The 15,669-nt window shown below is 41.8% G+C and overlaps 1 protein-coding gene across 1 annotated transcript in view; it reads right to left on the bottom strand.

Annotated features, from left to right (window-relative positions):
* The window catches only part of DNAH6 (dynein axonemal heavy chain 6), a 223,413-nt gene that overhangs the window by 64,026 nt on the left and 143,718 nt on the right, over positions 1–15,669 (bottom strand). Inside the window, exons 46-56 of the mRNA XM_047069367.1 lie at positions 15,026–15,178; positions 13,622–13,762; positions 12,062–12,304; positions 9,133–9,300; positions 8,186–8,421; positions 6,818–7,079; positions 5,581–5,704; positions 4,654–4,850; positions 3,477–3,680; positions 2,613–2,738; positions 754–918 (exon numbers count right to left, since the gene is read on the bottom strand). Of these exons, the coding sequence (XP_046925323.1) occupies positions 754–918; positions 2,613–2,738; positions 3,477–3,680; positions 4,654–4,850; positions 5,581–5,704; positions 6,818–7,079; positions 8,186–8,421; positions 9,133–9,300; positions 12,062–12,304; positions 13,622–13,762; positions 15,026–15,178 (2,019 nt within the window). The remainder of the gene's footprint in view (positions 1–753; positions 919–2,612; positions 2,739–3,476; positions 3,681–4,653; positions 4,851–5,580; positions 5,705–6,817; positions 7,080–8,185; positions 8,422–9,132; positions 9,301–12,061; positions 12,305–13,621; positions 13,763–15,025; positions 15,179–15,669) is intronic.

Here is a 15,669-nt window from a genome sequence, read left to right as displayed (position 1 = left end):
GCCCAGCTGTCTTCATTTCTGCTGCAGCTGCCTTGGGCTCTGCAGCACCAGAGTAAGGGTACTTCTGGATCCTGTCGTGGCTCAGGGACGTTTGTATGGAAGTGAAGTGCACACAGACCCCCTCAAGGTCTAAGGGCATGAGGGAGGACAAGATGCTCCCTGCTCCAGAACTCTAAGTACAGACACCCTGGATGTTTGAGTCCTGACTCTCCACAGTGCCAGTCACCAGATGTTTCCAGCAGGCAACTTCTTTATTTGGGGCTGTATGCCAAGGGTATTTGCACATGTAAACATAGGCATGTCCCCCTCTCCCCACAGACTCTCAGTGAAGCCCTGGTTCATTTATGAGCCACCACAAGAGGGGCACAAATGGCCTTGAGCTGAAGGAGGGAGAAGAATGGTTAGAAGGCAATGTTGCCCTGTGTTGTGCAAGCAGCTGTGGGCAGGGAGGGAGAAGGTGACAGTGCTGCAGAGGTGCAGAGGGCAGCGCACCGGGCAGTGGGCAGGGTGGCAGACAGGGGAGCAGCGCCTAGGGACCGGGTGGGGAGAGCTTGAGTCCAGCTGAATGGCGAGCAGAAGGGCAACGGGAATCAGAATCAGGACTCAGAAGGGAAGCAAGAGTGGAGGACAGTGGAAGGAAGGGGAGTGGCAGAGCAGAGGGGGAGGACAGAGCTGGGAGGACCCAGCAAATGTCAGACACCATCACACATAATAGTCCGCTCAGGCTGGGAATTCCAGACCTGCAGCTCATACCTCGGGCAGGTAGTGGGGATTTGGCAGTTTGGTTGTCATGTAGAACCTGAAGTTTTTGTCGTAGTCAATGTCTGAGTCTCCGAGGCGAATGAGTAGCCGCCCACCGCTCATGAAAGTCTGCTTCAAAAGAATGGGTTCTAGAGCTGGATCCAAGGTTTCTCTAAGCTTAAAAGTTAAAACACGACAAACAAGCCATTAAAATGGATGGCATCAACCTTTCCAAGTTCCTTAGGCCTCAAAATCTACTTTGAATGAGCCATTTTTCAGGGGCCGGATAGATATTCCTTACTGTATGCTCGCCTAAGAAAGTAAGAGCATGTGAAGGCAATACAGCTGTTGAGACTAACTGTGCCATTCATCCCCATAAGGAAGAATCCAAGAAAGGAGGGTCTCTGCAGGTGGTCTTCCACGGGACCCAGACAAATGATTCACTTTTGCGGCTGTTCTAAGGCAAGAGATAGCAGTCTACCACCTGCAGGCCAAATCTCACCCTCTGTGGCTTGTTTTTTTTTTTTTTTTTTTTTTTTTTAATGGAGCTTAAGCTAAAAATTTTCACCCTGTTAGAGGGTTATAAAAACAAAACTCTAAAACCAAACCAAAACGAAGAAGACTATTTGAATGATGTTTGCACAGAGACTGTATGTGGCCACCTCCCTAAAACTAAAATGTCTGGCTCTGTACAGAAAAAGTTTGTGGACCTCTATTCTGTATGATAGTTACTTTCTTTCCCTCAAAGCAGATTTGATGGTTGGTAAGAACCTGGGCATGCAGACACTGCTCTCGGACCCCACGGCAAACATCTTTATGTCAGGATGTATGTGGTAGGGGCCCATGGCCTAGGAGCTGTCAAAATTTGATTGTAATCCACAGTTAACAAATCCATTTCATACTGTGACATGACACCCAAGGATGTACGTTTTCTTAAAACAAAAGTTTATGAGATAAAATTTCCCTTACTACCCATGATATAATTTTATGCTCTTAAAAATCTATCCTATTTCATTAAAAAATGCTGGTTGAGATCGGCTAACCTGATTGCACACCCACGGAGGGGTGAAGACAAAGTTGGAATATTCCACCTTACAAATGGAGAAAGCAGCTAGGTGCATAAGGCTAATGATTCCAAGTCACAGAAAGCAGGAAGGGCCTGGTCAGAGTATCCTGTTCTAGCTGGGGTGCTGACCAAGGGCCCACCCCCTGCTCCCCAAAGCACTCAGCTACAGTTACAAGGCTCTGCTGTTCAGTGGCAGAACATCATTGAAAGTCTTTTGTCCCTTGCCATGAGAGAAGAAATTCCCCAAGGGCTTCCTGGGTTACCAAGTAAACTGGGGTTTAAGAATCCAGTTTGGGGCTAACATAACTGCATCAACGATTTTGGGAGACTTTGCCCTTCCCTGTAACTTCAGGGTTTGAGTGAGGGCCTAGGACCCATTACAGAACCCTCCTGTGTTGGCCAAGGCCAGAAGGGTAGAAAATCATATTTACACCTATCGGAGTGTTTTGTTGGCTTCACATCACCAGCGTGTGTGGATGGACAGTCCCTGATGGCCTGATGGCATTACTGTGTTACACTTCCATGGCAGTCAACCATCAAGGGCTGCAGTGAGGTTTAAGAATCAGCAGTGTCAGAAAACAGAGCCCATCCCACTTAACACCAAAACATTGTCTGGAATCAGAAAAATCATTCAGTCAACAGATTGCTCCCCATGTGATAGTATATGGTTTCCTAGGCAAAGCAGTTTGACCAATTTGCAAATGGAACTGATTGGCATTTCTAGGGCAATGCAAGTGTGACCTGTGTAGGATTTCAGATATGGTCTATAAGTTGGGGACTAACCCAAGAAAAGTGAAAAGCAAACCTCTTCCAGTAAGACAGGTAAACCAAGTCGGATTGAATTTTCAAGTGTACGCAAGAAATTAGTATCTGTAAGCTTAATGATCTTTAAACCACTTTTGCTTTCCTTGTTCCTTATCCAACGGTTTGCCTGTATGAGAAAGCACAGAGCAGGATATTTGACTTAGAGTTTTATAAATGACTAGAAAGCGGAAGTTTTTAGACTAAAGTTTAGAAATTTTGCTCAACCTGGAAACAGGTTTGAAAGATAAAAAAAAGAAAAGAAAAGAAAAGAAAAATACTATCCTGCCCTCTGCAAATAAAAATGCCCTTTAAACTGCAGTGTTTTGGACTCTTCCTTTCATTCAAATTTGGAACAAATGAAGAACAGACACATCTAGGGGAAAAGCCCATCCCTGAGGTATTCAAGCTTGTCTTCCTTGTTCTGAAAACAGTTCCCTTTCCTAAACTCCACTTAGAACAGTATGATCCATGGTCTTAGGAGTCAAATAATGGGATTCTGTAAATTCCAGGCAGGCTTGCAGTAAAATCTATCCTACCCTGCCTTCATTCTGATTCTTCAGACCTCTTAGGAACAAGGACTCTATAGGAATGAATTTCTGCTCCCATAGAAACCAGAAAACTAATGGTCAACCCCCTAAACAAAGCCAATCAAAATCAAGTATGCAGAGCAGCTGGACTCTTCCCCTTCCCCTTCTGCCAACCCAAGATGAGGAACTTGGACTTGAAGACTTCCAAATTCCCTTCTAGATCTAAACCCCTAAAATCTTGCAAGAGTGTTCAAGTCCACTTTTAGAATTTGGAACAGACAGCACAACATTAAGCGGAGATGGGAGGCTGCACTTCATCTGAAGCATTTGTTACGCACCTGATCCTGGGGGTCAATCATCAAAGGCCATCGTCTCCCTTCAGTAACCAAAATGCCATTTTCTGTTGATATCATGTCACGGGGCAGCCCATCAGTGTTCCACTGCCGTATTTTGTAGGGATCACCAAGAATGTTAATGAGACTGAAGGAAGGATTGATTGGGATCTCCAGAGACAGACAGTCCTGGATCCAGTATTCTATAAGCTGTGGGAGGAGGGAAGGTTACTTGTATAGAGTCAGGAACACTCAGTAAATGAGGATACACACGGTTAAATGTCACGGTTAAAAGTAAGTTCTACCGGTTTCCACATGCATCCTGGCATCAAAGCACAGGACACAAGAAGAAGACTGACAATCAGGAGACCTGGGGCCTAGAACTATACCATAAACTAGCTGTGGCTTTGAGCACGTCACTCCCCTTGTCTGAACCTCAGTTTTCTCAGGTATAAACGACAAATGTTTTCACAGTAGTCTTCAACCAGGGGTGTACTGTCCCCTTGGGAGAGTCTGAAAGCATGTGAAAAAGTTGGAGTTATCACAATGGCTAGTATCATAATGCTACTAGCAATTAGAAGATGGGGCAGAGGGTTGTTAGTATGCTACCTCCTTCCGTTGAGTGGGACAGTCAAAAAGCACCATTGGCACCACCCACATGGTACCAGATGACCCCTGAGCTCCTGTGGAATCTACGGTCCTATGCTGATTAGGTTTTAGAACCCACGGACAAGGGTGAAACCTTTATAGGAAGGCATTTCATAAACATGGCCTGAAAATCTCTCCAAATAATTTAGTTTCCTGCTCCTTCCCATTGCCTAGCCCATTGTAGCAGTCGTGCCCGTTCAGAATACTTCACCCTGGCTGACTTTCTATGCTGCTTCTGACCATGAAGGGAGGTGTCTCCCTGCCCCTCTCTTTTCCCCCCAGGTTCTTGAGCTATTAAGGAAGTGATGACTAACTTTCTAAGGAGAAAAGGAAAGGAAGGAATGTGTTCAGGAAATCCTAGGGGTAAACCATTGCTGGCTGATGGGGGAGGTGGAGGGCTGTGGAGTGTGTAAGTTTCCAACATGGAGAACCTTCACAGTGGAGGGCCCCCTATAAAATCAGAAAAATGATCCCCCCAACTCTGCCTCTGCCAGTTTCAGCTGCTTCTCACCTCCCAGAAAGGGAGTTTACTCACCGATTGCCTATACTGGGCTGTGAAGGCCCCATAATAGGCTACACAAGCTGCTGCTATAAACACATTCCCAATGATATTTGATATCTCCTCATTGAATTTCTGGATGCTTTCTTCCCATCGAACTTGCTCATCTTCTAGTGCAGCTGTCAGCTTTCCTGCACGTATCAGACGTGCTTTTGTCAGGGCCATAGTTTTTGCTAGAAAATTTTAAGAAAATCAACTTATGTTATTCAGTATTTTCCTAAAATATAAGATGTTTATTCACCTGCTTTTGTTTATAGTGACATTGTCAATACATGTCTATGAAACCTCACACCAATTCAGAATTATTTTCCATTTCAGGGCCAAGTCCAAGTTTGCCTCTTCTAAGCAAAGAGCTCCTTTTCCTTACTCCATTACTCTGGCTGAAGATGGCTCTCTCTGTGTCAGCATAGTATTTCTCTTCAGGATCAAATTCATATGCTGCTTGTGTTATAATGTAACATGTCCCAACAAGCCTTCCATACAGGAGCTGAACGGATACAATATATGCAGTTCTTCTAATTTTGCACTAGAAGGGCCAGTGCAGTACATCGAGGGCAAATACGTCCTCTGTGTTGGGTGGAAGCTGAGATCTAACTACCCAAAAACTTCTTCTATTTTTGAAAATCAGGCATTTCCTGGGACGCCTGGGTGGCTCAGTCGGTTAAGCGTCTTGACTTCGGCTCAGGTCGTGATCTCGCGGCTCATGGGCTCGAGCCCCGCGTCGGGCTCTGTGCTGACAGCTCAGAGCCTGGAGCCCGCTTTGGATTCTGTGTCTCCATCTCTCTCTGCCTCTCCCCCACTTGCCCTCTGTCTCTCTCAAAAATATATAAACAGTAAAAAAGATTCTTTAAAAAATAAAAAAAGCAGGCATCTCCTGACCAACATAAATTTTATGTTACTTACCCAGACTTTCTTTCTCGTTCACCCCTTTGTCATATTTGTCTTGTAAGGCCTGTATTTGATCTTCCACTTTTTTTAGCAAGGCTTGCTTTTCTCTCAGAGTAGCCATTGTGATATCAAGTTCAGCCTAATAAAATTAAGTAAATATTTAAAATGAAAATCCAAGGTCTCCAAAGAAGGTAAAATTTGTCCATTTACAATAGATTCTTAAAAAAATAGGATTTGTGTTCTCTTTCTCGTGTCTCAAAAGATTTGATATGTATACAAAGTTAAAACAAATATAAAACGAAATATATGAGTGGAAGTAAACAGAGTCAAACCAAACCAAAACCCAATAAAATAAATCATCGAAGGAATAGAGAAACAGATGAACTGCTGTACTTTAACCTCCAAGCATTTGAGATTAACTAGTTAATACAATGGATTAACTTTAAATGATGAAATGAATGAAATATTCACACAACAGGGAAAACTAATCTTTCCTAAATAGTTCTCTAGAGCTGGGTCTGCAAACCAGATTCAGCCTGCTGCCCGTTTTTATACAGTTAGCAAGCTCAGATTGGTTTTACATTTTTCAATGGTTGGGGGAAAATTAAAAGAAGAACATTTCATGACAGATGATAACTGTATAAACTCAATTCCTGGGTGTATAAATAAAGCGACATCGGAACACAGCCATGCTTACTCATGTATGTGTTATTGATGGCTGTTTCTGTGCTGCAACTGCAGAGTTCAGTAATTGCAACAGAGACCACATAGCAGCAAAACTTAAAACATCTCCTATCTGTATCTTCATAGAAAAATTGGCTGCCCCAGCTCTGTAGCCATGGTCCTTTCAGTAACCTGCTCCATCAATGAGCATTCTTCGTTCTGCTTGGGACCTCACATCCAACTGTAGCTTAAGCAGGTTTTAGAACCTCAGATGACACCATAGAGTTGGGGGGGGGGTAGTATTAGCAAATGCAACACAGGGCATCAGATGCTAGAGCTGAATGGCACCTCAAAAATACCATCAGACTGATGATATGAATATACTAAGGACTCATTTTTCTTCTATGCTGCAGAAGGGCTGATTTTAGAGGCCATTCCTGAAAAAATAATCTTCACCAGCTATTTTTTACAACAAAAACTAATTTTCAAGAGCACTGTTATTGTCTGTATTGTGTAAAGTCACAGGAGCTAGAATGATTAATGATTATGGCCTTTAATTCTATTAAATATTACAACACAAATAATATACCTGCGCAGCACGGAGTTTTTGTCTCTTCGGTTCAACTTCTTTGACTACCCTAGAGTATAGATCCATCGCTCTTACCCACATGCACATGGATTTACATGCTTTGGACACTTTCTCTACTTTTTCAGGCACAAAATCAGGATTGTTAATATACTTCTGAAGTTTTGCCAATATCTGAGGCTTTATATTTTCCTTATCATATTCTAGAAGTCTTCTTAGAAAGTTAGAGTCACCAAGAAGTTGCTTTGCTGTTGGCCAATCAGGTCTGAAAGACAGACATGATGTTAATAGCACTGTAATAAAGTGATTTAAGAACAAAAGAAATGTGTTCTTCTGAGAACACTAAGATATTATCCTAATTAGTGGGTAGTTTTAATCTCCATACTCTAATTCCAGTAATTGGTAGTTAAGTATACCACAATTCCTGGTGAGACAGCAATTGGTTGACTCATGTTTCAAACAACCCAGTTTTGGTAGAGAAAAGAATGATCAAATCATAGTTTTAGAAATGTAAGACATTATGGAAATAATAGTTTTATTTTTACAATGCCCTGGCACTCACATTCTTTTTACCTCATTTGCCTTAGTTTAGACCCTTAAAATCTCTTGCCAGAACACTACAATCACCTTCTAAATGGTTTTATGTCTCTCAGCCAAACTTGCCCCTTGTGAGCTTTTGCCAAGTTGGTCTTTCTCACAAGAAAATCCAATCATGTCGAAAATATTCAATGATTCTCAGTCCCCTCTGGTTGGAGCTGTTCATCCATGCTTGGAAGAACTCCCAGGCCCTACTGAGGTGCTGGCCAGAGAATGAGCAAGGAAGCTGGGTGGGGTCCTCTGGGTCCTCTACCCTTGCTTGGTCGGTTTTACATAGAAATATTTCTTACAATTTTTATGGGAAAAAATGTGTATTAGTAAAGAAGGTTTGAAAACTACCTATCTTCAGGTTGAAATACAAGACCTTGCATGATGCAATCACTGTCTCAGTCCATTCCATGATCATCAAATGTCCCTGAACTCTCCCCATGGTCTCACTCTCCTCCTGAGCATCTTCTCCCAAAAACCTGCTCACACCTCTCCATGAGCACTCTTTTTTTTTTGAACTCCTACTACTATGCAAATCTCACATGTCTTGAAATTATTATTTTTCATGTTTGTCTCCCCACTATACTATATGTGCCTCAGAGAGAAGAGCTTCAGATCTTCCATCATCTAGCACAAAACAGATGCTTGTTGAATCCATTTGTTGAATGACTGACCACATCCATGAGAAGGTGGAAAAGAGAATGAGAACATATTAATGACAATGTAGAAAAACACCAAGGAAATTCCACCATACATTCTGGGAACATGTGACTCTGAATTACTCACTTGGCATTCAAGAGAATAGAAATTGCTTCCATAACAGTCATGACCATATCTGGGGGCTTTGTAAAAACTCTGATCTCAGATATATCTGCTTTATCTAAGGAATCCAGTGCTTTATTAGCAGCATCAAGTGCAGGTAGAGCTTCTTCAAGGTCTCTTTGAGCATCATCAGCTATTGCTTGGGTCTCTTCAGCTTTCACTTTTGCCGTCGCTTCATCTTCTTGCACAATGCTACGGACCTAGCCATTGAAACACATCTACTTAGGTGGGTTCAATATTTGTTTTTTTCTTAATTTTTTTTAAAAAATGTTATTATTTATTCTTGAGAGAGAGAGAGAGAGAGAGAGAGAGAGAGAGAGAGGCAGGGAGAGAGGGAGACACAGAATCCGAAGCAGGCTCCAGGCTCTGAGCTGTCAGCACAGAGCCCAACGCGGGTTCAAACTCACAAACTGCAAGATCATTCCTTGACCGAAGTTGGATGCCTAACTGACTGAGCCACCCAGGCGTCCCTCAATATTTGAATTTCAATGTTTAAAAACAAAGCCAATGATAATGAGTCATATTTGCCCCTTTGGATTATACAAATAATGAAAGAGAATTTGCTATGTTGCATTTTATGTCCTCCTTTGTCCATCTTATATGTTGATAGGATAACTGAGCTGAAATTATTGGAACAAACGGTTCCTTCTTTGGAGATGAATCTGTTCCTTTTTATTTGTGGGGGGGTACTTTTCTCACCATCCTGTGTCCACTCATTGGGTTCTCTCATTCTCAGGGAGAATGTATTTATGGAGGATAGATTTTTTACAACTTAAAAGCATTGCTAAATCTATCACTTAATTATTTTCATTACATATAAAATAAAAAAAATCCAATCTCATGCATGATATATAAGTGATAAGTTGGTGGTCAAAGCCTTCTCGCCCACAATGTCGGTTAACGTAGCATACCTGATCGGCATTTTCTTGATCCACTGCCAATTTTTCCATCAGGGCTTCAACATCTTGTGATTTTTGAAAAAGGATAGGCTCTAAAGCTGAAAGCTCTAATTTCATTTTATCTACTAGTACATTGGTTTCTAATAGCTTGGTGAGACCATTCTTCACCCGGTCACGTGCCTAGATGACAATAAAAATATCTGCTATTAACTATAACTACAAACTGTAAGTTTCCTGGCATCCCTTACTCATGTACTAGAATTTTACACCTACAGAACTGGTAAATCAGTTTGTAATGCTTAAAATTGTGAACATACAGAAATCTTCAGGTAACAGAACTCTAGGAAATGAGTGTGACAGTCACCATGGTGAGTCTGGATCCATGCCCCCTAGGCACAGCAGTTGGCATGTCACTGGACTGTGGGCTGGCTGAGGGCCCCTACTGTATTATTTTTATCCCCTCAGCTGGGCAGCATGGCAGCATGCTGAATGAACGAGGGACAAGTTCAGACAGGAATTCCTGGAGGCCACATATCTAGGAACGTGTTTCCTCAACATGGGTGGACACAGCTGAGAACTTGTCAGTGTTCTGGGAGACAGTGTTCTGGGGACTTAGCTCTGGTTGCTGGATCTGAACCCTACTTCCCAGTGGTAAGGAACTTTTGACTAGGATCAATGAGTGGTACCTGGTAGAGGAAACACTGGGAATAACTAGTTTTTGTTTGTTTTTTTTTTTAATTTTTTTTCAACGTTTATTTTATTTTTGGGATAGAGAGATACAGAGCATGAACGGGGGAGGGGCAGAGAGAGAGGGAGACACAGAATCGGAAACAGGCTCCAGGCTCTGAGCCATCAGCCCAGAGCCGGACGCGGGGCTCGAACTCACGGACCGCGAGATCGTGACCTGGCTGAAGTCGGACGCTTAACCGACTGCGCCACCCAGCCCCCCCATGGGGAATAACTAGTTTTTGAAGGTGAGTCAGAAAGTCTGGTTCAAACTGACAGGTTTCAAAATATTTATCAAGTTATTATACAAAGCATGCATTTATTTACCAGGTAAAAACCCTCTGAAAAATATTTAAAATATCTTAATGGTATATACTTCTATTTTTATTTTGTTTGAAGTGTTGAAAATTTCAGGTTAATAGCCTGAAAGTGGTGATGATGATGGCAGCCACTATTTCCTGAGCACCTCATGTGTGTCAGATCATATTCCAAGTACTTAGCAAACAGTATTTTATTTAAATTCCACAACAATCCAAGGGGTGGATATAGATATTTCTTATTTTATTTTATTTTATTTTATTTTATTTTATTTTATTTTATTTTATTTTATTTTATTTTATTTTATTTTATTTTTTTAATTTTACTTCATTTAAATCCAAGTTAGTTAACATATAGTGTAATAATGACTTCAGGAGTAAAATTTAGTGATTCATCACTTACATATGACACCGAGTGCTCATCTCAACAAGTGCCCTCTTTAATGCCCATCACCCATTTAGCTCCTCTCCCCACCCAACACCCCTCTAGCAACCCTCAGTTTGTTCTCTGTATTTAAGAGTCTGTTATGGTTTGCTTCCCTCTCTGTTTTTATCTTATTTCCTTCCCTTCCCCTGTGTTCATCTGTTTTCTTTCTTAAATTCCACATATGAGTGAAATGAGATGATATTTATCTTTCTCTGACTGACTTATTTCGCTTAGCATAATACACTCTAGTTCCATCCATGTTGTTGCAAATGGCAAGATTTCATTCTTCTTGATCACCGATTAATATTCCATTGTATACATATACCACATCTTTATCTATTCGTCAGTTGATGGATATTTGGGCTCTTTCCATACTTTGGCTATTGCTGATAGTGCTGCTATAAACATGTGCCCCTTTGCATCAGCATTTTTGTATCCTTTGGGTAAATCTAGTAGTATAATTGCTGGGTCATAGGGTAGTTCTACCCTTATTTTCTTATTTTCTTTTTTTAAATATTTTTTAATGTTTATTTATTCTTGAGAGAGAGAGAGAGAGAGAGAGAGAGAGAGCATGAACAGGGGCGGGGCAGAGAGAGAGAGAGGGAGACACAGAATCCGAAGCAGGCTCCAGGCTCTGAGCTGTCAGCATAGAGTCCATTGTGGGGCTTGAACTCATGAACTGTGAGATCATGACCTGAGCCAAAGTTGGATGCTCAACTGACTGAGCCACTCAGGCGCCCCTCTATCCTTATTTTCTACTAAGACCTAGTGAAGTTACAAAATGTGCTCAAGGTTGTGTAGCAAGAAAGAGGCAGAACATAAGTTGTATATAGTCTGGCTGACACTGAAGTCCTTGCTCTTTTTTTTTTTAAACATCTATCTATCTATCTATCTATCTATCTATCTATCTATCTATCTATCTATCTATAGAAGACAGCAAGCATGACCAGGGGAGGGGCAGAGAGAGAGAGAAATAATCCCAAGCAGGCTCCACACTGTCAGCATGGAACCTGATGTGGGGCTTGAACCCACGAACCGTGAGATCATGACTTGAACTGAAACCAAGAGTCAGTTACTTAACCGACTGAGCCACCCAGGTGCCCCTGAAGTCCTTGCTCTTAATGGGAAATACTGACACACGATAGATCAGCAAACTCCATCTCTACTGCTTAACAGAAGGTTCTTATTAAATACTACAGAGATGTCTAATTCACTGCTTACCTTTGATGCTCACTACTACTGAGGCACACTCATGTAAATGACAGTACAAAAAATATAAATATCAAGGAAGGGGAAGGTCTTTGGGCTGACAGCATGAGACACTTTTTTTGTCTGCTGTAGGTTGTTAAGGGCACATGTCAGGATAGAGAAGGTTCCAGCAGGTAAGATGGTGTGTAGATCTTCCACTCATTCTGGCAAGTTTTGACTTCAAGCAAAAAAAAAAAATTTTTTTTGATAATATTAAACTTACTGAAACCAACTGCTTCTTTTTTTCACTCAGCATAGTCAGGAAAAGATTGATGAGTTCCAGGTAGGAGGTGGGCGTTGTGTAGTACCGTCTCCGGAGCTCCATGTAATAGCGTTCTGCCATATTGGAGACGCTCAAGTGAATGTTCACACACATGAGGGAAAGCTTTTCTTTCATTTCTTCTTTTCCAGCATCAACGCTGGAGAAAAATGTCTTTGATACAGAAAGAAGTGCTTCTCTAGGCCACTGTAAATAAAGATATAATTTGGAAAATCGGTTGCTCATTTCTACAGTGTACATTTTAACAAGTAAGAAAATGTATTTCTTTGGAACTCTTCCTTGCTTTGTCCCCCATTTTACCTAACTAACTCCTCCTCATGTCTATAATATTTAATGAACTGAATGGCTGGGTTCACTAGAGAGGGGTCTGGGTCTGCATTTGCTATCTGCACACTGCCTAGCACTTGGAAGTTGTTCAACCAGTATTTGTTAATTGAATGAATAAATGATTGGGTGTATTCAGAATAATTCCATGAATACAATCACATACAATACGAGGACCTCATGTCCTTACTCTGTTTATTACGCAGGTCCATTACATTATGCAGGACTTCAGGTCCATCATTATAATCACCCTCCTCTTTGCCTCAACTTCTTTGCTTCTTTCTTGTTTCTTTGTGCTCACCTGAAACTTGGTCAAATACAACTCTCTGTTACCCCATGTCTGTGACTGTGTAGTGGAGCATGGCTAGAGAGAAACACACAACCATGCCGATTGGCCTCACTTTAAATTCGTGACAGCTAGCTTGAGTGGGTTCTTGGTGCAGCCCAAATGCTTCTACAGACTGCTAACACTTCCTCTTTCCACTTCATTCCCAGCTGATGACCTTGCTTCCCACATCACCAAAGGAAACAGAAGCAAAGAAAACAGAACTTAAGCATGCTCTCACCCCCACATCTATCCATCTCCCTGTCTCTGTGCTCATACACTCTGCCCTCCTTCCTGTTTCTCTGGGCTACACTGTGCATGCTCCCTGCGGAGACCAGCCCCTGCACTGATGACTCAATCCCATCTCTTCTTGCCTACGCATTGGCATTGGCTCCATCAACAGATTTCTTTTCTGGATCGTTTCTAGCAGCACACATATGTGTTATTTGTGTTTCCCACTTAAAAACACTTTTCACTTCATGTACCCCTGTAGCTACGAGCCATCTCTTGGTGTTCTTTCGGGGAAAAACTCCTTGAAAGAGTTGCCTACATTCACTGCCTGATTCCTCTCCTTTCTTCTCTCTTGAACCTTCTCCTCATCACTCCACTGAAACCGCTCTTGTCAAGATGACCAATAATTTCTACATTGCTAAATTCAATACTCTCCTCTTCCTTTACAAATTCTGTTTAGCCTTTGTTCAATGGCTATCATAGTTATCCCTTGTATATGAGTAAATTCCTAGTGGGCTTTAAAGCCAATGCAGGTACACCTGAGTTATTCTTGGACAATGTATTACCCCTTTAAAACCAAGTGAATCCATCTTCCCAAAGAGATATCCTGGGATGTCACCAACCTGGACAAACCAATCAATAGTGCAGCAGTTCACAAGGGATGGGAACATTCGGCACCGGGACCGGAAGGCCTCCCCCACAGGGCTCATACAGAGAACGATGTGCAGCTTCTGACGGACTCTGCTGATAAAGTGCTGAAACACCTGAACAAAGATATTTTTCAGTTTAAAATAAGGGTGAAGTAACAATGACAACAAGTGTTGGCTACTGCCTCTGGGTCTACCAATATCAGATAAAACTGGCGTTAGTGTAGTAGATATGTGAACTGTTTTGTTCAATGTCCGTTTCGACCCCTCTGGCAAGATTAAAAATGACATTTTGTGGACTCCATTGCAACTAGGGTTCTGGATGTGATGTAGGTCCTTCTCATCAGTGTATTTAAGGAGGCTCCTAGAATAAAGTGGAGAGAGGTATTCATACAGGTTTTTGCTTTGGGGTAGAAGGCACGGGAAGAAAGAGAGAGGGGGCAAGGTACCCACTATGTGTGCAGGTGCAGAGTCTAGCAGAAGGGGCGTGGACCCGGAGAACTATCTCTGATGTGGCTCCTTATTTCCACTGCTTTCTGACCTGGCTGGGGTCACGTGGCTTTGGAGCTGGCAGCCGAAGCAGCAACATGCTGATCGGTTCAGTGGCTTCCTGCTTCAGCAGCTTCCCTGACCGCTGACTTCTACCAATTGCATCTCATGTTCGTTCTGAGGAATTTAGCCTAGAGTCCCTTTCTTGGGCTCTCTCAGTGATTCTGTGTTCCTCAGATAAAGCCCTTTCTGCTTACGTCAGCTGAAGTAGACCCTGCTGTCTGTACTTAGAAGCCCTGACCTAGCAGAAGAGATCTCACGAAAGGACACAGAAGAAAACACATAAGAAAGAATGGTCAAAAAAATTAAAGGTGTAGAAGCAAGGGGAAACACTAGGGTAGACCGATGGCAGTACACAGAATCTAGCACCGTGGTGGAGAAATGGGAGAGGACAGGGGCTGAGTTGTTTCTGAGATGGGGCTGGCTGGGGAGAGGTGGGGGAATCCATTTCTGTTTTAGGTGCTATAACCTTGCGAATAGGCAAGGGGATCCAAAATACTGGATTCCTCAGGCAGGGCACTGAGGACGTGTGAAATACATCTGTGTTTAAAGAAGGATAAGGCAAACTGTCCTGTTTGGACAAGGCTCTGACATCCATGGGGCAGTAGGGATTCTGTTTTCTGCTTCCCACTGATCTCTCTGGAAGTCTGGTGTAGCAATGCTTCGAATGTAGGAAGTAAAATACATAGAATTACAAAGGAAGACAATTATATTGGGGGCAAAAATCCATCCGTGGACTCCTCAAAGGGAGATGTAGATCATTAAAAGAAAAAGAAAAAAAGGCTAACACAACTTTGTGTTTTAGTAAAGCCTATCACCATTGTGTCCTACCTCATCTCTATTCCCCTCGGAAATTCCTACTTCTTTCGCTCGTGGTCTGGTGGCTGCTAAAACCTGTTCCAGTTCATCCTTTTCAAATAAATTGGGCACTTCACCGGAGTTCAGGATGTTATTTATATCTTCTAGGAATTCTTCTACTACAATCTGTGGAAGAAAGCAGAGTGATCGTTGTAATTCACTCAACCAGTTTAGATTTTTTATTTATTACTTGTAAATTGTAAAGCAAATATTTAATCAAAATCCACATTGAGTTAATTTTATCTTTAAGAGAAAATAATATTAAAAATTAGAATCTTAATATTTTAATATAGAAGTAATTGATTTTTCCTTTTTCCTTTCTGTTTTGTTTCTTAAAAGGCATTTGTCTTTTACATGGTTCAAGTAATACGTGTAAACATTTTATATTCTGCCTTCTTTCAGCTAACTTTTCTCATAAATATGTATCCATGGTTCTGTACAGTACTTATCGTATAGCACAACATACTATAGAGCTGATGTGCCACATTTTCCCATAGACTTAAATGGTCCACAGTTTTGTTTACATTTTAAGAACATATGTAGAACTATAATTTTCCTCCCCAGTTGTGTTATTTCCTGGGGATAAACTCCCAGGAGGGAGACTAGCCATTAAAATG

This window comes from Lynx rufus, unplaced genomic scaffold (genome assembly GCF_022079265.1).
Source record: "Lynx rufus isolate CCGP_SWC_20201006 ecotype Redwood Valley unplaced genomic scaffold, mLynRuf1.p SCAF_8, whole genome shotgun sequence".
Taxonomy (NCBI): domain Eukaryota; kingdom Metazoa; phylum Chordata; class Mammalia; order Carnivora; family Felidae; genus Lynx; species Lynx rufus.
Note: the sequence above shows the minus strand (reverse complement) of the source record. Positions and strands in the feature narration are given on the sequence as shown.